The sequence below is a fragment of the Echeneis naucrates genome, chromosome 7 (assembly GCF_900963305.1).
Source record: "Echeneis naucrates chromosome 7, fEcheNa1.1, whole genome shotgun sequence".
In the NCBI taxonomy this organism is placed as follows: domain Eukaryota; kingdom Metazoa; phylum Chordata; class Actinopteri; order Carangiformes; family Echeneidae; genus Echeneis; species Echeneis naucrates.
In genome coordinates this window covers 5,607,171-5,633,938 of record NC_042517.1, presented here as the reverse complement: position 1 = coordinate 5,633,938, position 26,768 = coordinate 5,607,171, and the positions used below count along the sequence as shown (strand labels likewise).

General features: G+C 39.8%; 4 protein-coding genes across 6 annotated transcripts; 1 reads left to right on the top strand and 3 right to left on the bottom strand.

Annotated features, from left to right (window-relative positions):
- Window positions 1–8,931: 8,931 nt before the first annotated feature.
- Window positions 8,932–11,252, bottom strand: oard1 (O-acyl-ADP-ribose deacylase 1). 2 transcript variants are annotated; one of them, XM_029505770.1, is made up of 5 exons: window positions 11,075–11,252; window positions 10,823–10,988; window positions 9,581–9,639; window positions 9,351–9,463; window positions 8,932–9,235 (listed from the first exon to the last, which is right to left on the bottom strand). In XM_029505770.1, exons 1-5 carry the CDS (start codon window positions 11,135–11,137, stop codon window positions 9,088–9,090), a joined length of 549 nt encoding a protein of 182 aa, XP_029361630.1. In that variant the 5' UTR covers window positions 11,138–11,252; the 3' UTR covers window positions 8,932–9,087. The 2 variants fall into 2 exon arrangements, with proteins under 2 accessions (XP_029361630.1, XP_029361631.1); XM_029505771.1 differs by having other exon boundaries at window positions 11,092–11,252.
- On the top strand, window positions 10,988–26,575 carry LOC115045841 (eukaryotic translation initiation factor 4E type 3-like). Of its 2 annotated transcripts, none has more exons than XM_029505768.1 (8): window positions 10,988–11,010; window positions 22,141–22,314; window positions 23,129–23,201; window positions 23,896–23,990; window positions 24,079–24,139; window positions 24,230–24,296; window positions 24,396–24,551; window positions 24,675–26,575. In XM_029505768.1, the coding sequence occupies exons 2-8, from the start codon at window positions 22,154–22,156 to the stop codon at window positions 24,719–24,721; spliced, it is 660 nt and encodes a 219-aa protein (XP_029361628.1). In that variant the 5' UTR covers window positions 10,988–11,010; window positions 22,141–22,153; the 3' UTR covers window positions 24,722–26,575. The 2 variants fall into 2 exon arrangements, with proteins under 2 accessions (XP_029361628.1, XP_029361627.1); XM_029505767.1 differs by lacking the exon at window positions 10,988–11,010 and adding an exon at window positions 21,633–21,976.
- On the bottom strand, window positions 12,468–14,174 carry guca1b (guanylate cyclase activator 1B). The gene is made up of 4 exons (XM_029505769.1): window positions 13,765–14,174; window positions 13,083–13,232; window positions 12,854–12,968; window positions 12,468–12,592 (listed from the first exon to the last, which is right to left on the bottom strand). Exons 1-4 carry the CDS (start codon window positions 13,966–13,968, stop codon window positions 12,468–12,470), a joined length of 594 nt encoding a protein of 197 aa, XP_029361629.1. The 5' UTR covers window positions 13,969–14,174.
- LOC115045840 (serine/threonine-protein phosphatase 4 regulatory subunit 2-like) lies at window positions 15,585–21,711 on the bottom strand. The gene is made up of 9 exons (XM_029505765.1): window positions 21,583–21,711; window positions 20,231–20,312; window positions 19,976–20,146; window positions 19,293–19,386; window positions 19,156–19,193; window positions 18,958–19,032; window positions 18,571–18,720; window positions 17,531–17,823; window positions 15,585–16,815 (listed from the first exon to the last, which is right to left on the bottom strand). Exons 1-9 carry the CDS (start codon window positions 21,614–21,616, stop codon window positions 16,514–16,516), a joined length of 1,239 nt encoding a protein of 412 aa, XP_029361625.1. The 5' UTR covers window positions 21,617–21,711; the 3' UTR covers window positions 15,585–16,513.
- Window positions 26,576–26,768: the final 193 nt, after the last annotated feature.

The following is a 26,768-nucleotide window of genomic DNA, read 5'->3' as shown; positions in this document are numbered from 1 at the left end:
GTGATAGTCATAGAAATCAGAAATATCTCCTTAAAATACTTATTTTAAAGCTACAGGCATACTTAAAGCCTATTTTCCAACATCCCAAAGGCATATGTAAACACACCTCACCTCTGATAATTCAGCTCTTATGAGCAACACATGATATCTTTCCTTTTACTTTGGAACTTTGGATGACTGGATACATTTTTTGTCATCTCTCAGTCTTCCTATGTGGTAACACACTTACAAGAACCCACAGGAATCTTTTTTCAATTCTATCTGCTGTGTCTTTTCGCCTGCACACCGGCTTCCAATACTCATCGGGAAAGGTAGCGGTCTTCATGCTGAGCACCTACTCACACGACTTGAGTATTCTTCTTTGTCCTCTCTACCCTTTCACTTGTTTCTCTCTCTGCTTGATATTACTCTGCACAGTGTCCCTCAAAGGAAAAACTTACGCCCATGTGTACATCTGATGTCCAAACAAATCAGGCCCAGGCTCAGGTCACAGAAGCTTGTAGGTTACACAGAACAACGAAATTCTAAAATGTCTCACATCAGCTTGCAGTTTTAGGATTTTCATAGTAAGATATGTACTTGAATCATTTCTAAGCTTAACGTGAAGCAGATATAAAGCAGATTTTTTTTTTTTTTTTTTTTTTTTTTTTTTTGAGGTTTCTGTTGACGCTCCAAGCGTCTAAATGTCATATGGGCAGACTCTCACTTGGCAACACTAAGAAACGGCAACTCAACTCTCCCACTGCAAAACCCCATGGGAATGGAGAGAAAAGAAAAAGAGAAAATGTTGCTTCATTTCTTAGATTTCAGGGAACAGAAAAAAATATATTTAATGAGGCTCTGTGTTGTCTCTCTAAGCAGACAGAAAGAAAAGCCTTTAGATTCTGCTGCGAGGTGCCTGTTATAAGATAGGAAGAAAAAAAAAACTGGTGAGGAAAAAATATATAAAGCCCATGCAGAGACCCTGAAGCCAAGCTTTTTAAGACAACTGTTGGCAGGCTATCATAAAATGAATCATTATTTAGAAGGATTAAACCACTACATGCAAACAGGCTTGATACTGGAGCCATATGATGCTCCATGCATGCTTCTCAGACTCTAGCTTCATAGTTCAATTGTCTCAACCTTTACTTGCATCCAATATTGGCCAAGGTTTCAATTTAAGTGTGAATTTTGTGGCTCTTGGGGGACGGAAATGTAACTGCCATCATTGTCAGCTCCTTTTGTGCGGAAAGAGAAGCTTGGAGCAAACGCAGGGGTGCATTTCAAATGCCTGTGTGTGATCCCTCAGTCATTTTGACAAGGACAGATCAACAGCAGCTTTTAACAGAGACATAAAGAAAGGTCAGAATAGCTTTGAGTGAGAAGTAGAAAGGATATAAGAAAAATATGTCATACAAGGAATGAAGAAAAGTGAAAAATATTTCATGGCTTCATCTCACATGCACATAAAGCTTGACTGTAAAGTCATCTGGACATGTTGCGGGAGAATAGATGAAGAAGACTCAGAACATCCAAAGTGATGATGAGGTTGGGTGACAGGGGTGCGGGCAGTGCAGAGTGATATAGATGTGGTCACTGGCCAAGCCATATCACCCTGGAGACAGAGAAGCTGAACAGGTTCCTGAGCTCTGACAGCACTCACGACTAACTGGCTCACACATACTAAACCCTGAATATACTCTACACATTCCCCCACACACGTGTACACATCAAGGAGGGATCAGCACAAACCCCCGACTGCATCTCACGTGCACAACAAAACATACACGCCAATTGCTTTTTTGTGTGACCTGAATAAACAGCTGAACGAGACATTGTCTCTTGCGCAGGGAAACCGAGTTTAAAAATAAAACTGAGGAGAGAGTAAGAGACATTGTCTCCAGTGACAAAGAGCCTAAAAACTGCAGGTCTCCTCTAAGACTGCGCATCCTCTCGCACAATCACACCATTTAGACGACAACAACCTAAAATCTGTAAAGAATATGACTAAATATAACACCATCCTGCAGATTAAAGCCACTTGTCCTCTTTCCTGATGGTCTTAGCTCAAACAGATGTGTCATATAGGAAGGTGTTTTGCTACAAATTGGATGATTAACAGAGCTGTGGAGCCAGCAGTGAGGCATTTGGCTGGGGTCTGTGGCTCGGTGGAGAGTGATTGGATTTGAGGCCCAAGGGAGCAGATGGGACGGAGACACGGAGCTGGACCGAACGACTGAGCGTGCCTCCCTGGGTTTGCATCAAAATATCACTCCCATCCGGGACTGTGCTCAGTCGAGTCCCTGAAGATTGATTTCTTTCAAAAAAAAAAGAGCAAAGAGCTAGCTCTGCTCTCAGCAGTGTTGCAGCGGCTTGTTCTTCAGAATAAGTTATCTCCGCCTTTAGCTCCACCCTCTTAACATTAATTATGCAGCTCAATGCAGCACTCCGAAACCCCACTGCAGCTCACCCACACTACAATACTCTGCTGCTTTCTCCCACTCTCTCTGTCTCTATGACACACACACTAACCACAGTGTCTCCTTCCTCCCTTCATGGCCGCATTCTTAACTCTCCACACTAAAAAATCACAACGCATATAAAATGCAGGCTCATAATTATGAGATCTATTATAAATTGTTTTGAGTGCAGCCCAAATTATGTCTTACAGAAAGATATGCTCTTTTTTTTTCATTTTGTAGATCTCAATTCACAACATTTGATATATTTGGTGTGAATGAAAGTAATGATTACATGGATTACTACCTTCAGTTGCAATGTGAGTCACTTTCATTTTTCCTGTATCGCTTACAAAATCTGGTGCTGATTTATTGCAAATCTGTCACAAACACAGTCTGATGTGCCGAGGCAAACACAGTTCGTAACTCAAATGCCTGTCTGGCAAGGTGTAATTGACTCAATGCCTTCTGAACACGGCGAGAGACACAATCAGACCTTGTCACAGGAAGCAGAGAGTCTCCACGCTACGCAATCCGAATCAGCTACATCAGCAAAGTGGAGGGAAATCAGAGAACACACAACGAGGGGAAGCTCTCACGCTTCAGCCATCCACCAACCCCCCCACCACCCCCCAGGCAGGCAGTGGGACGGAAATGTAGCAACTGTTTATGGAAGCAGAAACAAGCTTCTCCTGCGTTTCCTAGAGCTTTCACATGATTAAGATTTATTTCACATCTGCATGCATGATTTTGAGTCCTTGCATGCATGCGAGTGTGTGTGTGTGACATGGAGACAACATTGATTGCCACGGCCAAAAATTGCAGTAGTGCGAAGCTACTCTGTGTGAATCATTCAAGTACAATGTACACTGGCTGACTTTAAACTGCATAAACTGTGTGCTGTTTTTGTTTTTTGTTTTCTTTCGTGTGAGCCGACATCAGATGGACATCTTTGCAGTTCGTCATGGGATCATTATTTCTCAGTTGCCACACAGGATATCATCAACAAAATGCCAAACCACAGGCACACAAACACAAGCTATTTAGGCCAACATGCTGTTTGCTTCCCTATTGTTGCCGTTTCAGTAAGTTCAATAAGGTGTGTGTCCATGTTTGCAAAGATGTTACCTCTGGAACGTAAGCAAACAGCGAGGCAGATGTTCCTAATGAGGAAAACATAGCTGGGGAAGGTGGGATCAGTCAGCCCGTATTGGGTAAAGTGAATGTGTTATACGCTTACATAATACAGGGGGAGTGTGAACAGACTACTCCCTCTCTCCACATGACAATGTGCTGGCAGGCGCAGGTCGGCTGTTTTTTTCACGGGCACCATGTTCCTGTCTCTACTTAAAAATCCGTCCATCATGTGACGTCCAGAATTCACATCGGCAGGTCAACAGCTCTTTGCAGGATGCTGTTCATCAGCAGGCAGCTCTGCTGCTGCAGGGGTCTTTTCAGTGCATGGAACCGGATGGTTAGCACAGAGCACAGCGGGGGCTGGGCACTGCAATGTACTGCAGTGCTCGTAGCTCGGCTATGCACACCCACTCTCCTCCATTCTTGCTCTGACAATCTCACAATATCTCAATCTCTCGTTCTATCTCTCACCCTCTCTTGTCCACACTTTTAGCATTTGTCTTGCTTTCCTTTCTCCACTTTCTTCTCATTACTTTTGTCCTTTTCATGCCAATCTATTTCTACACTCTCTAAGCTGACCGCCATGCACGTGTTAAGACTGTCTCTTGTGTTCTTCCTTTAAACTGCCCTTCCTTCTGTCACTGACACACACTGGGAACTATATTTACACAAATAAATATACAATTACATCCTGTAACCTTTCTCTGCAGAGTATGAATCTGTGCCCTCCTTCTTCCTGGTTATGGAGAAGGCACACTGTCCTTCCAACACTTCACTGTATTTATCAAGGTGTCTTCTGGTACCCCCTAGGGTTAATGCTCACCTTAAACATCTGCAGTGTCCTCTATCCTCAACAACACTATGTCTGCCTGATTTGTGCATTTGTGAGTATCTTCCTTGTCAGGACATAGAGAGTTTTGGGAGTGTTGCTAACTGTACTATGCCACAGCGACAGCCGTTGCAGTTCCGCTGTGTTGCCTACACCATCATTTACCATGGACGCTCAACACCCATGTGGCACAGCTTGGGACAGAGGGTGGTGTACACAGAGGATGAACAATGAAAAGCGTGACAGCTGCTCACTTCCTGTAAAATCACCTCTACTATACAAAAGAGTTACATTATAGAACACATACCATAATAATCCTTGAAGGGCAAGTTGCATTACAAGTATTTAGAGGTAACTTCTTGTGCATGGCCAGAACAGTTAATGTAAATCAAGGCAGATAACAGATTAAAGATCTGGCTTTATGATAGAAACAGCATGCAACATTGAGGTGGTGTATCTGCTTCTCATTTAACTGAATGGCCATTGTATCTAATGAGAAGTTACACCACCAACATCCTTTGCACTCTCTTTCAATCTTAAAGAGCGTTGCTGGTTAATTCTTTTGAACAGCATAGGCTCCCAATTTTGTTCCCCATTAAAGAGCTGAGGTTTCTGATCATCACTATCTGAATGAGTTTCTCAGTATGCTGGCTGCATCCTGCAGAGACATTTTCCTGGTCTCTTTCAACCATGACATGAAACAAAGCTTTGTGTCACAGCAGGTGTTAAAAAAGTATGGGCTGCAGTAATTACATGTTTTGCATGTTCTTTCATTGATTTAATATCACATTACATTTTTTAACACCTCCTCAACTGTTCCATAATTGATTTATAGGAAGCATAATTAGTAACTCACTACTATTTGTAGATATTAAGTATGGCTTCTCCTCTTTTAGCAATGCCATCAAATCCTTCAGTGCAATAACCACAAGTCTAGCTTGAATGTTTTACTGCTACAATCATGTCACTGCACAGTTAATGTGTTATTCTGAGCTTTAAAGCGAAAAGACAAGTGGAACAAAACCACAGAGGTGATGCTCCAGCTGGAGTACTGAGACATAATACAAGTAGACGAGGACAGCAAGCTTCTCGGCGTGAAGCAACTGGGGGATGATTGTTCAGCATCTCTGCAAAAACATGGTCCTGTTTGAAATGGACAGTGCTCCCGAGGAAGGGGTAGGTTCATGAATAATGTAAGTGTTTTCATCGTGCCTTCAAAAAGCAAAAGAACAGATGTGCAAAGCCAACTGAAATATCTCAACCTGAGAATGTGTACAGCTGGGCAGCTCACTAGATGTAGTAACAAGAATCACTTAAAATGGCCTCTGTCCCGTATTATTTAGCAGCGATTTGCTTCGAAGTTTAAAAAGAAAGCGCCTCACAGTATTTGCTCCGTGCTCTGTCCATGGTGCTGAAATGGGTTACCGTTCCTTCCACAGTATCTGCTTGTTCTTGCCTTTAACTCAATCCTGAATAATTGAGACATTATTTAAAACAGCTTCTGGCTTCAAAGATCCTGGCCAAATTCATGTATGACTTATAAAATCTAGTATATGAGGGTAAATTGTATTAACCTTACTCCCAAGCAATGTGAAAACGGCAGTACATACTGTGCTCATCCTGGCTAGCATCGCTTTTCAGCATGCCCACACAAAACACACTAAGTCCAGCCATTATTTCCTCCCATTCTGCAGCAGGCCAATGTCCACACACGTTTTCAACAGCGAAAACACACAGTGCCCACTGCTGGACAGTGTGAAATCTTCATTCACAAATGATGAAGGTCAGACTTCCAAAAAAAGACAGTAGGATCCAATAAATGAAGTGTGAACATTTCTTGAGGAAGGTGATAATGAATTCATTGTGAAAAAAAGACAAACATGTTACTATAAATCACCCGACTTTTGATTTAAATAAACAATGCGCTTTACTTGGTTGCTTGAGCTTATTTCAAAATTATGATAAACTGAATCTTGAGTTTATAAATACTGTGGACATGATAGAGCTATTTTTTCAAAAAAATGTTGGTACACTGTTAGTAAGTCAGCATAACCAGGAGGCCCACTTTACCTAAACAGAGAGCCCGTTTTTTGTTCCAGGCTGAGACTGAAAGAAGTCCCACGAGGAAGAAGAAAAACAAAAACTCATTACGATGCCCAAACTGAGCCAGTTCACTCTGTTACCTAAGCAGTGTCCCTGATATGCAGAATACACAATAAGAAAAGAAAACTACAGTGGGCTGCAGTAGCTTCTCTGTCACTCTGAGCTTTTCACATTTCTCTAAATGTAGAGCTTAAAAAACAAAACTTTGCTCCTATCCCAACTAGGGATAATAAATACGTTAGAATGGTGGCAGTTATTTTAGAAAGCCAACTTGAGCGGCTGTGCCTGGCACTGGCTGGATGCTGTGGCAGCTCCGCTCAGGGATGTAATGGGATACTGCAGCACTAGAGAACCGTGTGCACAGAAACTTGCCTAGAAGCATCAGGGAGTCCCGCACGAACCCCCCCCGACTGCCCCCTCTTTCTTTCTCATCATCTGCCTGACCCGCCGCTTTTCTGTCAAGCCCTTATATTGTAGGAAATCATTTAAGTTGAAATCCATGTGGATATTTGAACGCATTTACACGTGAGGGATGGGCAAATGAAACAAAGCTGGAACAGACTAACGCAAACAACAAAAAAACAACTTCAGAAGTACAAAAGCTCAGGATGCTCGTAGTAGGAGGACAAAGCTGCTTACCTCTCGCACAGGATGCTCGCTCCTGGATGCTGAACACTTCCCCTTCTCCACAGGCTACGAGACACTTTGAGATAGAGAGAAAAATAATCAATCTCCTCTCACAATCTCTTATTTCCAGTTTCAGAAATAATAAGTCAGGACTCTTAACACAGCCCCGGAGACACACCTTTACTCTGTTCTCCTGCAAACTCTGCCACATATACACACACAGACACAATTTCAAATGCACCCCAAGACTGGAGTACCCAAATTGATAAAGATCTGCTCAGGGGAGGGATAAAAACTACACACACTCACACACTGCAGTTTTTTTTCCTTTCCTCTTGCCCACTCTCTCTACTGCTTTTATTTTTTTCGTCCTGTCTTTGCCTGCACTACCTCCTGATTGGCTTAGCTGCTCTTCAATAACATAAGCTCTCTTCTTTAATTGGAAGGGGGCCAGTTATGTGCTGCACCAGAAACAACCCTCCCGCCCAGCTCATCCCTCTCTCTCTTTTTTTTTCCTTTTTCCCTAAGTGCCTGTGGAGAAGAATGCTGAGCTCTGCAATTTCATACGCATTGAGCAAGAAAAAAAAAAAAAAGGGGAATGGAGGACAGACACAGGGAGCGGGGGTTGGTATTTCAATGGAAATGGAGGGTTGAGGGTGGGGTGGGGGGCACTGGAGGTGAAACGGTGGACTGCAGTGGGACAAGCTGTAGCTTGAAGCACGTGGGGGAACAAAGAGAAGGGGGGGGGGGCTGTTTGCTGGAGTGAGGGCATATTTGGATGCACCGTCCTCCAGTCGCATCATGTTGAGGTGTGACAGCAGGTCAAACGAAGGAAAATTATTTCCCTCCACTCACTGCAGCGCAGCTAGGTGGCTCTGCTGCAGTGTGGAACCCAATTGCCAGGCATGAAGGGGGGGATGGGAAGGGAGGTGGATGAGGAATAGGAAAAGAAGAGCGGGGGTTGGCTGCAGTGATGTCAAAGCAAAGTACAGTGTTCTTGCCAGCCAGAATATATGGGAGGGGGGCGGGGGGGCAGCAGCGGTTAATCCCTTTTCCTCATGAATTATTTAAAGTGCCCCAAAGGAGAATGGAGGGTTCATGGGCAGCTAAGTACTGAGCCGGTTGGGACAATCTCATCGCCACTGAGGTTTATTCACACCTGAAGTACATGGCATCAAAGAGCTAAAAGGAACCTCCCTTTGGTTATTATTTTTAATAGCCTAGAACGCCAAGTGGAAATTGTGTGATATTGGCTTGATAGTCTCCTCATCAGACCCATTACATATTGAAAGGCTCTCTGAACATGTGTAAAATCCATGTGTGGGATTGACTTTGTGGTGTCAGACTCGCTGCCCTTGCCTTTAACTCACATCTGCTCCAGTCATTATGTCCCAGTTGCATTAAAGTACAATACCTAGTTAAATAGAGCAATAATGGACAATACAATACCTAAAACCACCTGCAGAGGCTTCAATGAGCACTGTGGACATCATACAATGCTCAGGGAGAAATGCAAGTGAACTGTTTGCTCAATCAACAAAATAAATGCCTTGGTGGGTGGATGAAAGGGCAAATAAAGAGAACTCACATTACCCTGCAGGAAAGAGCCCTTTGTGACATTAAACTAGTGGGGACAGCTGAACAAATCCAAGACATATTAGAAGCAATCTTTAACCTTTAAAAAATTTGGAGACTTCATCCTAGCAAGTAAAATATTTCCGGTGTGTGATATGCTGGCAAAAGTTAATGAGGATTTATTTCATTTATACATACACTTTGGACTGCATAAAAAGGTGCTATATGAAAAAGTTTATTATCATTATTAATTTATTATGATCTGTCAGAAAAACATTATGCCCTTTGTAAAAAAAATATGCAGCCCACAAACTGTGGGATTAATACAGAAAAGTGCAAACAGTACATACTTTGAATAACAAATATTCGTAGTGATCATCTACGCATATTATCTTTCATCACTGTGGTTTCCGCTTTCACTGGAAGGCTGTAGACTGTGATGGAGATGTTTGTGTGTTTGAAGACCTGTTCCAATATCTCCGACACTCTTGCCCACTTCAGTCCATCCAGGCCACAGCCAATTCTGTTGGTGAGGGAGATAAAACACTAACAGCAACAGAACCAACAAAGAGCTTAATGAATTTTCAAATAAAATCATGATCATGTCTCTCCACCTAATGACTATAGATGATACCAACCGAGGGATTGATATTTTCGTCACTCCGTTCTCTACACAGTGTAACCTCATGTCCTCCAGGCTGAGTCTCAGGCTGTTGTAGGTGGGTTTGTGGTTTGCCTTTTTCTTTGTTATCTGCAATAAACAACACGCAGCAATATTTACCATAATCTCTTTGAAATAACTAATCATAACTTTACCTAAGGGTGTATATCAGTATCCTCAAAAAATTCTATTGACTTATATTTTTACCAGATAGTAGATGAAACGTCCATCTCTTTCCAGCACTGCACACTGTCCTGGCATTTTCTCTGTTGATGAGAGGTTTGAGATATACACATAACAAAAATCAGAAAACACAATAGTTCTTGAAAACTACATCATCTTCACTGCTGTGCTGCTAAACAAACCATACTACCAATAATACTGCAGCAAAAAATAAATAAATAGGTCAACCCACAGATGTTTATTTTAAGCTCCAGTGGCAATTTGTCAGATTGAATTTTAGATAAATGTGCACAAAATGAAGCATAACACATCATTTTCATGGTGCCGCGGCTCGTGGTAGGAGCACAAGCAACGGACAGCCCACGGACAGACACACAGGCAGGCTGATTTAATGGAGTTACTTTAACCTCTCAACACCTGAGCTTTTATTTGGAATGCATATTGGTGGGAATTGTTAGTCATTTTAATGTTGGTAATGTGCTTTAGCAACAACGAGATGACAGAGTCACGGCACACAAATGAGGCTCAAAGGTCTTCGGAGGTTTAACAGAAATATGATAAAAACTAAGCCTGTAGGTAAAAAGGTGAACAGGAAGCAGACGAAAGGCAGCAAAAACACTTCTAAGGACCTCCTTTGCAACCCGGGCCGTGAGAATGTATAATGCCTCAATCAGGAGGAGAGGAGAGGAGGCGATTATGATGCTCAGAGTGCTGCTTTTTTTTTTTTTTTTTTCACATTATCACCTCTATATACTAACTTTTTTTCTGCTGTGCCTTTCTCTCTCACTATGCCATTTTGATTTTGGTACAATTTCCTTTGCACTTAGCAATCTCACTTCTTACCCTGTTTTGTTCTTCATTGCACATTTAGGTCTTAAAGTCTCCTTATTGTGTGGATGATGTATGTATGTATGTGAGCAGCATAATTTCCCTCGGGATGAATAAAGTATCCGTGTATCTAGCCAATCGGTGAGCGAAGGAGTGTTAAGAGGTCACAGAATAAACAACACGAAGACAGGCAGGCTGGTGGGAGTGAAAGTGGGAGAAGAGAAGCAGGTGAGATTGTGGGTGTGTGAATAGAAAAACAGGTGAGCAGGACAGAAGTCAGAGGACACCTAGTGGACAGATGGAGTACTGTCGGAGACAGAAACACGACCAACTTTAAATGGGCCCGCTGAAGGAATCAGCGCCGCTTAAACAAGAAACCCAGGCCTTTTTGTTTTGTAGTTAAGTCCTGGTGAAGATGTCATGACAGGGCTGACTCACTCTGGTTCTTCAGACTGTCCACCCCTTTAAACTTCTGCTTGAACATCACCGCTATGCCGGCCCCCATGCGGCAGTCCTCGCTGATGCAGTGAGCCAGAGCCTCGTCCCCCGCACAGGAGAACAGGTCCCCGGTCACATAGTCCAGCCTCCAGGTGTCTCCTGCAGACTGGGCGGTGAGATGGAGCGAGGTAAAACACAACCACACCCACAACCACAACAACAACACAAACTTCGGACAAACTCAGGCTTCACCTCGGGGTTTTCCACACCTGCTGGTTCGTTGGCTTCAGACTGCTCTGGCGCCGAGGCGGACATTGTCGAAGTTCAACTTCTAACTCAAACCCGTAACTTGTTTTAACGCCAAAGGACCAACATTTCTCGTAAAGCTTGAAAAATGGCGGAACGTGATTAGCCGCGCCAAAGAAAGCGAAGCGGCTGCTCTGTCTACGGCAGCTCGGTTGGTCCACGGCTGCACGCTGATCGCGAGATTTCAGCATCTCGCGAGAAAAATATGAAAGATTTGTTTTTTCTTTTTTTTTTAATTATTATTATTGTTATATTAAATTTTTATTTTAATAACAAATAACATTCCAAAATAAACAGTTCCTACCAGAGATAAGCTAAAAATATATATTTCATAAGATAAGTAAAAATAATAGATATAAGATATATATGCACACTCAATACACTCACATTAGTCAGTATAATATTTAACCAAAACACAGTGACACAACCTCCTGTGAAATTAAAAAATTGTTTATTGCATTGTTGTCGGTCATCTCTGTACTGCAGTCATGTAGGATCTACTGTCCAACTACAGAGACTGAGCATTTACAGGAATAATATAAGTAGGTAAAATATATTTTCTCATTAAGTTTGTAAGGAAGAGGACAGAATAGATTGCAAGGAGTAAAAATTGTATTTGAAAATAGAAGTAAAATGAACAACGATACAATATTGTAGTACATTTCATAACCCCCTTGTTGCTTTTGTTATTCAGTCCAAGAAAAATACTTTAAAATATTGAAGTTTTAAATACCCTTTAGTTTAAGGGTATTAATTTTAAATATATATCATATGATGTGTGCAAAAATTTGTATAGCCATTATATATATTACTTGTCATTACCTGTCCACAAAGCACAAAGAAGAGGTCCAATTATCATTTTTAATTTTCACATTATTTCAGAGCAAAAAACATCTGTTGGGTGAACCATGATTGTGTACATTTACTAAATATCTTTTTGCTTTTTTTATGACACAAAACCAGAAAAAGAGATTCCAGTATTATGACTTCAGCATGTGTGAAAAAACAGATAGAGATCTACTATGCAAATAAATAGTTATAAGCAGGTTAAATTGGCTGTTGCTCAGTTACTACACAGCTGGACCTAATGTGAAACGTGAACCAAACTGAACAAATTCAAAGCCTATTACAAGCAAAATAGACTGTTGCTGTGGAAATACATCTAAATCGTATATGCCAGCACAATGTCTAATTGGATCACTGCTGTAATTATTTCTTTCATATAAATATGAACTGAAATACATTTAAAAAAATCTCTCTCTCTCTCTCTCTATATATATATATATATATATACATATATATATATATATATATATGACAGAAAGTTAATGTCACAGTCTTAAAAGTCATCGCTGCGTCGTCGCTCATTGATCCAGTCCCCAGGATTGACGTCCATCTGCAGCATCTTCATCACCCACTTGTCCCTTCGTGCTCCATCGATGAACTCATCCAGTGAGAGCTCCCCTAAAAAAGCAAGGGACAGTTATTCACCGAGGTAACGTCAATCCGCATTACATTACTTGGACCTGGATTTATCATTTTGATAGGAGGAAGACTGTTGGACAGCTGATGCCCAAATGTCTGTTAAGGACACACAAGCAACATTGAACTCATGCACACTATTATATTAACATCCCCAGAAAGCCATTACAGCAGCTTGACACTTGCCTTTTAAATCATCCAGAAAGCATTTTAAGCTGTCAGAAAACTCTTACAAAATCTCACCATCTCCATTTTCATCAACCAGCTCAAATATCCGGTCAACTACTTGGTCTGGGGTCAGCAGATTGCATTCTTCATCCAGCTCTCCATGACAGGCTTTCTTCAGTCGATAAATAGACTGAGAGCGACAGGAAAGGATGTTACATTGAAAGATGCATTGATTGCAGCTGAAAATATTCTTGCAAATGTTTTTGAAAGCTTTGAAGAGCCACTGTTTGACAGTAAATATTACCTCCACAATTTCAAGAAGCTCTGTTTTATCAATGCAGCCACTTCCGTCTTTATCATACATTTTGAATGTCCATTTAAGCTTGTGTTCCAATTTACCCCTCAGGACTAAGTTCAATGCTGCCACGTACTCCAGGAAATCAATGGTGTTGTCCTGTGTACATGAGGGGAAAAAGTCCACAATATAGGGCCCTTTTACATGATTTAGAAACAAAACATGTCTTCACTTTCACAGGCAAAATGTATTGTAAAAACCCTACATAGAATAAAAATCATTTTACTGGAGACACTAGTCAAACAAACGTATGGCAGCAACAAATTACTGTCAGAAATAAATTATATAATTGTTATAATTTGCTCACTCAGTGAAAAGTTTACATTTTAAAACTGTTAAAATTAATATCAAAGCATACATATATATATATATATATATATATATATATACATACATATATATATATATATATATATATATATATATATATATACATACATATATATATATATATATATATATACATACATGATTTTTTTGCTCTATTGAGTATTTAGGTAAGCAACTTACTGTCTCAGCTTCAAAGAAATGTGCTCGATGTTTTTGATTGCTACACATGATATTAGTCTAATATGTGTGGTGTTTGTGCTAAAATTACTTGAATTGCCACCAAACACCAATTTGTACTTACACCATTCTTGTCGAAGGCTCGGAACATATTTTCAATGTAATCTGCGGCCTCTTTGTTATCAGTAACGCCAAAAAAGCCCTTGAATTCGTGCATGAAGAGAGTTCCACTTGGACATTCCACAACAAATTTTTTGTACCATTCCTGTAACTCTGCCACGTCAATTTCTTTGTCAGGGTCGTTGTCCTCACTTAGGCGTTGGCCCATTGTGGAAAGAAGTTCTCAAGCCCACAATAGACTGAATTTATTTCTCACATTACACGTAACCTTTCCTCTATGTGACAGAATCGGTAAATCTCAGACCTCAGTTACTGAGCCAGTTGCTGCAACTAACCAAGTGCCAGTTGGCAAAAACTGAAATGATTAAAATTGCACGAAAGTCCATACAAGCTGAATTGTAACTAAGCTCTCTATTGTTGCATATCCTCTCTGAAAGTGAGGATGAGACATGGGCCGTTATGGATCACATGATAGAGGATTAGTAACGGGCACTTGTCAAAGCCAGTTAGTTCACAAACAAATCATGAGAGGATTTCCTTGTTCCCTCACCCACCCACCCATCATAAACAAGGGACTGTGCATGAACTGTATGTTTGCTTTGCAGAAAACACTCCCTCATTATTTATATAATGGGCTTTTTACTAACAATGCAACGTATATATTGTGTGAATGGGATAGCTAAAGCTCTATGTGTGTGTCAAGGTGATGCGTGCTGTGGTAAACTGAAGATTAAGGTCTGTATGGCACATAATGAAATCAGGGTCGGTGTCCACTTATGTAATTACAAAACCAAAAGGAGGCACAAGTGAAATCTTTTTATGGAAGTGGAATGCTAACTTGCTAGTGCAGTGATCTTTCCTGTTGTGGGAAGTTCCTGGGACAGTCTGATGAATCACACAGGTCGAGTTATCTCTGGAAAGCTCTGACCTTCAGGTGCCTGGTTATTTATGGCTAACCTAATTACTGTTTGTGCAGGCCTCCTTCAGTCTCATCAAAGTCTATAATAAATGGTGGTGTTGTCAACAATCACTTACATCAAAACTACGCCTTAGACATCAAAAAATGTGTTTCATAAATGGCAGGAGGTATTCTCTGTCAAGACTTTGGTAATGCTAAGATATCCAACGTTTTCAGTTGAAATTTGGAAATATCTGCATGTTTTTAATAAAGTAACAGCGTTGCTGTCCGTGTTAATATAGTCGTTTACAGCTGAAAGCTTGGCCTGGCCCAGTACTTTTCAGGCCCACGATATCTGCTGACAACAGGGACAGTGATAATCGCCAAGCTTAGAAGTGTCAAGGCCATCTGAACAGTCACTGGATGTTATCCTCACATGATTATAATGATTCACACCATCTGCTCTTAAACAAGTGGTCATTAAAATCTCACCCATATTTCTCCAGCAGCCACAGCCCAGTAAAACGTCAATTTAAAATCAAATTTTTTACTTCAGTTTTTGGTCTCTATTGTGCGTCTTCTATCAACTCCTGTTTGAATTATCTTGCACCTGAGCTGCTAAGTGCTTCACTTTGATGACTGTGTTTGTCTTGCATGTGAAGTTGAGCGAGCAGGTTTTTTTTTTTTTTTTTCCTCACCGGAAACAGCTGCATGCCCCAACTGAAAACAAAACCAAGTAGCGAGCGTGAACAACAAACAGACCTGATGGGCAAACAACAAGCTGAAGCGCACTAAAGTTCTCTAAAGCTACGAATAGCTGCAGATTAATGGGAGTTTTTTTGTAGGTACTGTACATCAACACAAGCCACCACTTCAATACACTCGCCTACCTTAAAATTGATTAAGCATATTACACTTAAAATTTTATCATTTATTGCTTTCCATGAATACTATGATACAAGCTCAAGCATTCAATTTCCAGCGATTATCGGTTTTACAAAGGCAGTTAACATGTATTACAAGTCTACAAAAACTGATTTACAGATAGATACTGTAAAAATCCTAGCTATCAAAAGAGGCAGCTGTATAACTAAGATATGACATAGAGAAAGTGTAAAAGTACCTTATTTTCTGCGGTGAGTGTGATGCAGAAATGACTACCCAATAAACTATCTAACCAAACTGGATCCTACTGGTAACATTATGAGTATATATCAGCTTCATACAGTGATACAGCAACAACTGTGACATTTTCCATTATCCTTCAAAAATGTCAGTGTTAACAAACGCAACATAATGTTAATAAGAAAGATGTTTTATGGTATGTGCTTCTTAGAAAAAGCAAACGGACATCTGCGAAGTTTTGCTTATTGGCAGGTTTCCGCATTCATTGGGAGAGAGAGAACAACACATTCATTAGAGGGATAGTCAGAACGACTATGCTGAGGCCAAAACTCACACTGTCAAATATATCTTCTTGAAAATACGTGCCAAATGATGAATGAATAGTTCAAATTTGGAATACATCAGTTAATGTTTTTGAAATGCTCAGATATATATATAAAAAAATAAAAATCAGGAAAACAAGGTTAGAAAAAGTTTTAGTCAGCAGTTAAAAAGCTGAGTCGCAATAATCTTTGTAGAATTTCCTTCTCATTTAAAGACCAGGTGATGTGTAGCCAAGTAGCTGAAACTGAAGAGGACAAAAAGACCCTTCTGTGAGGAATTTCAGGGTCCACATCGCTCCTGGTCCTGAAGTTGAAAGGTCCACAGTGCTACAGATATACCCTTGGTGTGGTATCATACAGTGTAAAAAAAAAAAAAAAAAAAGTCAGTGGGCAGGCTGGGCTTCAAGCTAGTCCTGTTCCCCGGGCTCTGTTGCAGTCTCTGTGTTGTTTGAACTGTCAGCATCGCCCTCTGTTGACAAGTCAGGTGAAATACTACTAGAGGAGGGACCCTGCTTGTCATTAGGCAGGCCTTCTCCATCTGTGGTGGTGCTGCTGCTGCTGCTGCTTTCCCCACTGTCCTCCTCAAAGCTTGTACTCTTCTCTGATGGAGCAGGCAGCTCACGTTGATCTGTGTTCTGACTGTGGGCCTCTTCCGTCTCAGATGGGTCTCCTTCCCTTTCAGAGGTTTCTGTCTGTGTGTTGATGGGCTCTAGAGGAGCAAAGTGGTCATAGTTTTACGGTTAAGGTCTGTTGTTGCCAATCTAATCAAGTCAACGTTAACTTTATGTAAAGCCCCAAGTATGAAGTGAAACACTGACACTGTAAAACAGGCCTAAATGTAAATAATGAGAAAAATAGCTCAGACATAGATACCTGTTTTTCTATGATGGAACAATGTAATGGCTGCCATAGGTATAACCCCATAATGACATCACATCTACTGTGTACATCATGTATAGCATCAATCAGAGATTGCCCAAACTCCGAGACAACAAAGACACTGAAAGGACACTGAATTCTTGGAGCATGATGAAGAGCTCATTGGGATTCAGCCAGCAGGATGCCTCACTAACAGGCTTTTTGCTTTACACTGAAGTGCGTGTGTGTTTTGTTTACTTTTCATTCTCATTTTGCACTGGAGAAGATTAAGATGAACCAAGAGATTTTTCTGGAAAGATTTTACCCTTTGGTGTCTGTACTGTCTCACTAGTATTTAGATTTTTGAAAGGGACCACCCCAAGAACGGTGTAGTCATCTGTCCGTAAAGACACCACACATACCCACAGTGTTGGAATTACAACACTTAAAAGGGCCAGTCTGTCAGACCGAGCTGATGAAAGTATTACTCTTATATAATATTCGTTGTCTACCAATGGATCCTTTAAGTCCTACGCACAGATATGAGTGAGCACAAGTTCACTTACCATGTTCCTCTGAAATAAGGGTTGAGTCACAAGATGCTGCGCTTCTGAACTCTTGACCACAAGAATCTTTTGAAGACTCAAGAGTCTCTGACAAGCTCCCAGACACTTTATGACAAGATGACTCATTATCTTTGCTTTCTGTTCTTTCCTCTTCCTTCTCATCAAATTTGAGCCTTTTCACCTCTTGTTTGTCAGCATCAGAATCTTTTTCCTCCTCCTCTTCCTCCTCCTCCGGATGTTTGTTCTTTATTCCACTGTTTGGTGTTATTTCTGCTTCCGATAGTGAGGTATCACTGCAATAATGACAGAAATTCAGGGGACTGGTTGATCAATGTTTAAATCAAAATCCATGTTGTTGTTAATAGCTATAATATACACGTTCAAATCACGGGTAAACATTCAAACCTGATTATGTCTTAGGTCGATGTTCATAGACCACTGTTGTCACGACCTTGCAACCAAAGATAGCCTGGGACAAAATTCTGAAATTAAGGATGCCCATCTGAGAATGTGATTGCTACTAGCAACGATCTACTAACTGACCAATAGGATTTTGACATGGAATAACAGCTTGTATGTTTCAATATTCTAAAACTGTCTTATATCAAGCTGTATTTGCAAAAATCAGCATCCAACCCAAACCAGAAACAGCTTGTTTCCCTTGGGTCCGACAGGGTGCACATTCTCCTCCTCTTGGAAGTTTTTGTTGTTGCGCGTAAATACAGCTACCACAAGAGCTCAATTCCTGCTTTGCTTAATTGTTTACTGCTTAAATGGCGCAAATGGATGTTGCATGCTGATGTGTCATGCTTGTACACTGACTTTGCGTCACAGCTTAAGATTAGTTTGTTATTCATCAGTCTGCTTACCTCAAACTTGATGCTGTTCCTAAATTTATTAGATCCACGTCTCTGAGTCAGGCCTACAATTAATTCATAAGACTGCTAAAATCTCTGGAGGCCTCTTGAAACCCTACAGTCAAGTTGCTGTTATGGAACATGTCAACAGTGCCATATTTATAAAACAACACTTTCAATTACCTGATATGGTGCTCTTCAACGTGCTCTGTGGTTTGATCTGGCTCTTTGCTGACTGGACAGTCAGGGAGCCCATTGGTGGAAAGTGAAGTTGATAATGACAACTTCGGCCTGTTTAGTGGTTTTGGTGTACCAGGGCCGTTAACATTTCGACTGTAAGAGAGAGATAGAGAGGAAAAAAAGCACAGTTTCTTTTTAAAGTCACCCGACAAAGCGCAGAGTCAGCAGACCTATGAAGGCACACACAGGGGAGAAAGACATATCTAGCTTTACTAGACCCTTTGTCGTCCTTTGGTTACTTTGCTCTACATCAATTCAACTTTCCAATTCCTGTGAATGAGGCACTTTCAGTTTGTGGAAGTCAATCACTGAGAAGTTTGTTGCTCCCACCTGTCTGAATACAGAGAGGAGTTACCAGGAAACATCACTCCATTCATTCTGTTTACACTGGATGCCCCATTTTTCCTTCAAAAGAAGTAGAGAGGGGACAAAAAAAGGTGTCAGTTAACTATAATGAGCATGAGTAAGAATACAATAGTGCTCAGAGCAAGAGGACAAAAAATTTCCCAACTTTTAAAATATACTCACTCTGATGTTGGATACACACAGCTGACCACCATTACATTCTGCAATATATAAACAGTAATAGCCATTCTTAGTATTACACATATTGCTTGAGCATAAATCTGGGTGGATTTAAACACAAAGTTTCATGTAAAGGTCACCTTTTCCAAACCCCTCAGAAACTTGTCTGTTCCTGTGTAGTTCCGCTTGGGGTCTACAAGTAGTTCACATAAACGCTGGATGGTGAAGGGGATTCTAGAAAAATCATCAAAAAATATACAGTCAAATAGCCACACAGTCAGGAACAGCATTGTATTTGAAAGATCACCAAAGATTGCAGCAAGAGAACTGAATCGAAGAAATATTGCCAACAGGTTAATACAAACCATCACAATTATTTTAAAATCAAGTGGTTTTGCAAGGTAGGAAGAATGAAGACATTTCCAGGATTGAGAACAACATCTGATTTGCAATGTTGGGAAAGTAGCATTTAACAAATTGAATAATGTGTCTACTCAGCGGAAAACCAGCAGAGTGTTGGTAGAGGCTATTGATAATGGCACTTAGTTCATAATGTATTTCACAAACACATTTTAAGTAGATGTAGGAAATAAGCCTACGAGAGAGAATTAAATAACATCACAGAAAACTTCATTCGGGTTTAATCTGATGTCCTGTTCATTATTATGCACATGCTTGATTTTTTCTTTCTGGCAAAGCTTTCATTCTGAAAGCGCATGAAGAAAACCGATAATTGGGTGAACAGGCTTTTAAAGATTCATGTAATTGAGAGGGAGGGCTTTTTTCCCAATTGGCCAAGAGGCTTATTAACAGGTTTACTCACCCATTGTAACCATCCACTATTTTTAAGATCCTCTTCTTCATCTCTTCAAAGGGAACATTCTCGACATTGGGATTATGTTGCCCTCTCTGTTCTGGTGTTGAAGCATGGAAATCATCCATGACTTTTTCCAATTTAAACATAAAGTATGTTTTAAACTGGGACCACAAGATCCTGGGAGAAATGCAAATTAGGATTTTATCAACAACAAAAAAAGAAAGTAAAGATTTTTGAGAAGTTACTAGACTTGTTACTTACAGCGGCTGCCCTGTCTTGGCAACATGACACAGGAATTGCTCTAATGCAGGGCAGGTCTCTTTCTTCCCTTTCTTCTCAAAATCTGCAAATATACATGAAAAAGAGAACATTATTATTTTTGTAAAAATGCCATAACTTCATTCGAAAATTTTCAAAGAAACTCAGACCTATTTATGCAAAAAATACCGGAAAATGATGGACCGAGTAATTCAAAGCTTCTTCTATCTAACCAATAACATTTATGTCACAGTATTGACTGGACATTCTAGCTGTACATCATCATGATGACAACATTGCAGAATAGGGACTATAATTCTATATAAATGAAAATAAATTAATTTTGGAAATAACTAACATTTCATACAATAATTACAAATAGCTCAACGAGTTCTTCATTTGAATTATTAAACGCCTAGAAGATTCATGTCTTGTTTGAAAAAATGGCAATCAAAAGTTCAGTCAAAGCAAACACAAGAGGACACACAGAGAAGCAAAACAACAAAGTGACGTAACATTACTTTGAAGGGATAATAACTACAAACAGACATGACATCACTTTAACAAAAAACAACAACCAGCAAGAGACACAATACAACAGACAGTCGAAACAAGACAAGAATAAAGAGGTGCAAAACTACACAAGACAAGAGAAAATAACAGCTTGTCTATGTGAATCCATGCCTGAACCCTTATTATTTTTAAGTAAATGTATTTGTTAATTAATGGTGTTCCTGCTAAAATCGACCCATGTCCATTAATCGTGGATGAGCTCGCTTGCAACTGCCTTCCCTTAGCTTAAAGTTATCACTCGTGTTACTTTCTACTGTAAGCAAAGCACATATTTTCTCTGCAGGAAAAAAGTAAACATTTGCTTTACCCTCTAAAAGCTCCTTTTTTTTTTTTTTTTTTTTTTTTTTTAGAAGGGCCTGAGTTTATTTCTATGAGGCTTTTCAAAACCTGCAGATCGGCTTCCAAATATTTAACCACATGTAAAGTTATTCTCAAAGTTAGTAAGTTAGCATGTTTATTGTGGCGGTACCTAGTTAGCTGTTTAGACAAAACCGCGTCAGCTATCGCTAACAAAAGTAAATACAGGAAAACATATGATCAACCTCTCTCTGACAGACAGTAAGAAGCCAGTTTACATTAAACCAGGAAGAAAAATTGCATCAGTTGTCCCTAAATGCCTCTTTCACACGCTAGTCGATGTTGGTAAGCTAAGTTACCGCAACGCACGTAACGTAGTTAGCCAACATTGCAGTTCTTGTTTTTTTTTTAATCGAGGACATCAAAAAAATGTAACCCCTATTCACTAATAATGAATCGCTTATTTGGATAACTGTAAACATTGCCTTGAAACGCTTCCAACAACGCGTCGATGTCCATATCTGTGTCCAGTCACTGGCAGGAAACACTTGCTAGTTAGCAGTAGCAGGTAGCAACCCAACAAAGCTGTTGGCGGCGCCTACTGCGCATGTCCTTCTTCTTTTACGTAATCAGATTTGCGGAAGCTGCGTTTCAGCTCGAGCAGAGATCAACAAAGCGCTTGAATGCAGCGGCAGAGGTGGCCAGAAGTGAAAATACTGTGAAGTCACACAGCAGAAATAACGATATTTTTTAGTTGAAGAGTGACAGTGAACTTGTGGCAGTTTCTGTGCTGTGGGTGCTGAAGGCGGGCAGCGAGCAGTCATCGGTTTTTTTGTTTGTTTTTTTTTTGTGTGTGTGTTGTTGTGACGGCGCAAACCGGTGAGACGTCCAATGAGTCAGCAGCTGATCGGGGTTAATTTTACCTAACCGACCCCATATATCTGTAAAACGATATCAGTCCAGGTGATCACATCGGCACAAGAAGTCTCATAGATTTATGCTGTTGTGTTTTTGTTTGTTTGTTTGTTTGTTTCGGTTTTCAGTCGTAACCCAACAATGGCAGTTCCTGTTGCTGCATTACAACTGAGCACATCATCCAGCCCGGCTTTGCTGGAGCACAACATTCATATCAGCGACAGAGATTTGGGAAAGATTTCAAGTGACGATGAAAGCGACACCCTGCCTTTACACTCTCCGTGGACCTTCTGGCTCGACAGGTAAAGATCTGTCACTCTTTGTGTTACTGGTCTGACAGGTGAACTCTTTGTTAGAGGAACAAAGACAGGAAAACGGGACGAATTCATCAGGTGTTTAACAGGGTTACTGTTTGTTTTGTTGTCATAACGAGTCACAGAAGAGAAAAACTGCTCGTTTTTGGTGCTGATGCTACTTTTCTACCAACTTCCTTTTCAATGACCTACATAACGAAGTCCTTTACTTAGTGGGCTCTCAAAATAAACAAAGGGACACAGTTATGACTAAGTGGATAATTATAGTAACAAATAATGCCAAGTTGAGGTCAACTTGAACTCACCCGCATTCTTTGTACTTGTATTCTATGATGTGCACAGCTGGTCTACAAAAACAAGTGAACTTGTTGAGTCACTGCTCATATTTCTGCGTCACTGGTTTCTTCACTTTGTCTTGCTATTAAATATTCACTTTCTGTTTTAGGGGATGTTAATTTATGCAACTCAGTACTGTCGTTATTGCACTCAAAGTTCACAGTTCAACATTCAAACCTTTGCATGAGAATAATTTCAAAACTAATGTAAAGTAGTTATACTTGGTCAGAGCTGAAACTCAGATGGTGCTGTGTGCAAACGGGGTCAATGTTGTTGACTGTTTACTGGGTTATTTGTCATCAGATCCACCCACTCCACCCCCCTCCGACCTCTCTGCTCAGAGGGCACCTCTCTGAAACTTGTCTGACTTGTGCAGGGACTGAAAGAAATGTAATTAGAATATGTTAAACAAGAACCAAAAAGTCAATGAAATTTAATATTGTAAAAAATCTCTGGTTTTTGTCAGATCTCTTCCAGGAACAACAGCTGCTGAATGTGAGTCAAACTTGAAGAAAATCTACACAGTGGAGACTGTCCAGGTGAGATGCACAACCCCAAACCAGGAAGCAGCGGCACATTTCAGTCTCTAAGGTTTCTAATTTACAATCTCATCAAGACTCAGCGCTAAGATGCACATCTTAACACAGCTGCTGGAGTTGTGTCTTTTTCTCCCAAAGGCACCTAGCCAACAACCAAACTTATGTTTGAAGCCATAAGTGATACTCTTATCAGGAGACACTGTTGTACTTTGTGCATCATTGATGTCTGTTTGTTATCAAAGTAAACATAATGTGGAGGGTTTAAGAGACAGTGGAGTTAGTGTAGGGTTAGGGTTAGACACCAATATTCAAGCTTTTCTTTTGAGTTAGATTCTTTGACCTTACCAAGACAGTGTTTAGGAATCTCGTGTAAAAATTAAGATAATAATATGTTAATCAACATGTGAGTTAGTATGGCAGCTATTTACCTAATTAGAATGGCAGGTTATTTTTTAGGTACCACAGTGATTATGGAAGGATGTGAAAGAAGTGCAGTCACCCTATTATAAGGCTCTAAGCAGTACTCATAAATCAGATTTTTATATGGTGAAGAGCATGAGGCAAAGACTTTTGGCTGTGATTTTCTTCATCACATGAAAGGTGAAATATTAACAAGGCCAGCTGTCTCTACTCCCTGTGACAGTAAATGGTGCAATAACATAACCTTCCTCTGTTCACCTTGGCACCGGAGTAGAACTTTTGGCGAGTTTACAACAACATACCCAGCGTCTCCAGCTTGCCACTGAGATGTAGCTATCATCTGATGAGAGGAGAAAGGAAACCTCTCTGGTGAGTTTAACTTGAATATTAATGTACACGTTCATTTTAATTCAAGCTATTCCAAATGTGCAATGTTGCCTGCTATTTTTCCAAACAGGGAAGAAGAAAGCAATGCTAAAGGTGGTGTTTGGAAAATGAAAGTACCCAAAGAGTGCACTGTAGGTGATTAAAAACATATTAAATATTAATTATGTACTATTTACACAGATTTTCATGACTTCTTAACAAATCTGTCTTCACATTTACAGTCTGCAGTATGGAAGGAGTTGCTTTTGGCTACTATTGGTGAACAGTTCAGCGATTATTGTGCCTCAGGTAACTTTCTTTTTCGAGTTATGTGAAATAGCCTGCCTTATGTTTTCGCAACTAAACCAACATGAAGTTAATTAAACCTACTTTCTTGGTGTCTTACAGAGGATGAAGTCGTTGGTGTCAGCGTCAGTGTAAGAGACAGAGAAGATGTGTTTCAGGTGTGGAACGGAAATGCTTTGTGTGCTAACGAGTCAAACATCTTAGGAAGGATCAATGAACTCCTTCCACAAACACCTTTTAAAGCAGTGTTTTACAAACGTGAGTATTTGCTTTCAGTATTGGCGGTCATGGATCATTGCATTAAGAATGGGCAATAATACAGTAATGCTGCAACATCATTGAAGTAACATGTTTTTGCATTTTTGTGTGCTTATATTTCAGCACATGAGGAGCACCATGCTTTTGAAGGAGGGCGATCAAGACATTAGTACATTTTGTACATCAGAACATCCTGATAAACAATATTTTTCTTTGCGTATGAACATGTTGGGTTATAATATATGGGCTAATTTTGAAGCCGTTGAATGAATGGATCGAAATGTGGCTCATGTATTATTAAGTCCAACTCAGTGTCCCATCTTCTGGGCAATACTGTCATTCATAACAATATCCAAAATACTTTTGTTTTAACCAAAAAAGCAAAAACCACTTTAGTTTAATTTTACCTATGGCAGTGTTTGTATGTTTTTATACTGCAGATATTTGCAAAAGACCTTAGCTAAAACAGCGGATCATGTACAGTCAGATTTTTTTTAGGTGTATTATAGCATATTTTGTGGAGTTTCCTGAGCACAGACAGAGGCACATCTTCGAATTACATGGAATTTTTGGATCCAATAGTAGGTCTAGTTCGACAAGCAAACCTTTTATCTTAATGTATTTCAAAGCCTTTCTAGTCAGCTCTTTTCTTTGTTTTGTATGTTACAGCTGAAATATTGTTGTGTATACTAGAAAACGTGAATATTTAGTATGCAGTAATGCTAAAATATGAACAGAAATTGCACATTTCTTTTTTTTGTCTTTAGGAAATAGTTAAATAATAAATGGAATACGTTTCGGCTACATCACAATGACCTCAATGCAAAGAACACAAGTAGATGCTGAGGAATATATGCAATCATTTCTATCCTGTTGTTTGTGGCAGATGTGCAGTGTTGTAGTTGTCCTAAACCAAGCACTTTCTTACTTACTGTATATGTAAAACATCAGACAGTCTCTCCAGGATTGTATGGAGGTGTGATTCCTGAGGCCTATTAAACTTTGGCTTTGTGTCACTGTTTCTGATCAAGTGCAAAGCAGTTTTTGCTAAATTTATGGTTTTTTTTTTCTCTTTTTCCTACTAACTGAGAATGTTGAAATTACAGTTTTATGTGTTCACATGACCTGTGTTAAAATATATTTCTGAAACTTACCCTTTGTAAAGTGGATATTATTGCAATACCAGGAAAATAAGAAGTACATTCAAATGACACAGGAATCTGTTAGACAGTTGCATGAAATAAAGAAGTCGCTCTTTAGACGAATTTGTACAAATCACTGGTGTTTGCTGAAGTGATGCAATCAGTGCAGTGGGGTCAAATCAGATTGATTGCTACTGGTGTAAAATATTAGCGTCTCTAAAATCCATAGCTTTAAAGTTTTTCTGTGTCTTGTTTGCAATAAGTTGCATTTGTTTTATTCAAGTTTAGGGAGCTAAACCATTGCACATCTCACCAAAGGCACCTTTACACATGTTTTATTCTATATGTGTCTGAGCAAAGGAGCGAGATTGTTTATTCCAGGCTGGGTAGAACAGAGCAGTGTGCCAGACATTTGGTGTAATCCTCACTAAGATTTGCAGCATGCGTTGAATTCCACAAAAAATGCTGCTGTTTTTCATCAGTCAAATCAATGATTCAAATATTCATCATGCTGCTGTTTCTGTTAAAGTCAAGAGAGGTCAGAGAATTGTTTTCATGCCAGTGACTTTGCCAAGATGGCACAATTTTAGCTGAATTGCTGTTTGTTTGATTTTTTTTTTTTTTAATATCTACATAAAGATTTAAAAAGTACATACTATTTGATTAGACAAAAACATTATACCGCCGCCTGCACATGTACAGTTCACCAGTCACCTTAGATATTTGACCTTGTAACTGATTGTTGATCTTGGATTGTGCCTTGTGTTTACCAGCAGCTCAGAATGTTACTGTCATCTGTTTTCAGTATGTTGAGCTTGCATCTATTCGTGTTTCTTTGTTAGTTTTACATGTGTTTGAAAAATAAACTCACCTAAACTTCCACCATTTGCTATTTTTAATACTTATTGTATATGTAATATGGATATGAATTTTATTTTTAAAAAGAGTGAATATTGTGAAAGATACTGTAAGTTACCAACAAATTCGAGGCATTGCATGACCTGGTGATAACTGAGCAACTAAGAAGATTGATTTCATATGGAATCAAGATTTATTGGAATCAATGGGAAGCAAA

Excerpts from the sequence above, each read along its gene's own strand:
- LOC115045841 (XM_029505768.1), top strand. The coding sequence starts at position 22,154 with ATGGCAGTTCCTGTTGCTGCATTACAACTGAGCACATCATCCAGCCCG. Across the intron at positions 24,297-24,395 it reads CAGCGATTATTGTGCCTCAG|AGGATGAAGTCGTTGGTGTC; the intron begins GTAACTTTCTTT and ends GGTGTCTTACAG. Across the intron at positions 24,552-24,674 it reads TAAAGCAGTGTTTTACAAAC|CACATGAGGAGCACCATGCT; the intron begins GTGAGTATTTGC and ends CTTATATTTCAG.
- LOC115045840 (XM_029505765.1), bottom strand. The coding sequence starts at position 21,616 with ATGGACATCGACGCGTTGTTGGAAGCGTTTCAAG. Across the intron at positions 19,033-19,155 it reads TGTGTGTATCCAACATCAGA|GAAAAATGGGGCATCCAGTG; the intron begins GTGAGTATATTT and ends CTTCTTTTGAAG. Across the intron at positions 17,824-18,570 it reads GTTGAAGAGCACCATATCAG|TGATACCTCACTATCGGAAG; the intron begins GTAATTGAAAGT and ends TCATTATTGCAG.
- oard1 (XM_029505770.1), bottom strand. The coding sequence starts at position 11,137 with ATGTCCGCCTCGGCGCCAGAGCAGTCTGAAGCCAACGAACCAGCAGGT. Across the intron at positions 10,989-11,074 it reads CAGGTGTGGAAAACCCCGAG|TCTGCAGGAGACACCTGGAG; the intron begins GTGAAGCCTGAG and ends CTCACCGCCCAG. Across the intron at positions 9,236-9,350 it reads ACGAAAATATCAATCCCTCG|AATTGGCTGTGGCCTGGATG; the intron begins GTTGGTATCATC and ends CCTCACCAACAG.
- guca1b (XM_029505769.1), bottom strand. The coding sequence starts at position 13,968 with ATGGGCCAACGCCTAAGTGAGGACAACGACCCTGACAAAGAAATTGAC. Across the intron at positions 12,969-13,082 it reads AGCTTCTTGAAATTGTGGAG|TCTATTTATCGACTGAAGAA; the intron begins GTAATATTTACT and ends TGTCGCTCTCAG. Across the intron at positions 12,593-12,853 it reads GGTTGATGAAAATGGAGATG|GGGAGCTCTCACTGGATGAG; the intron begins GTGAGATTTTGT and ends TTGCTTTTTTAG.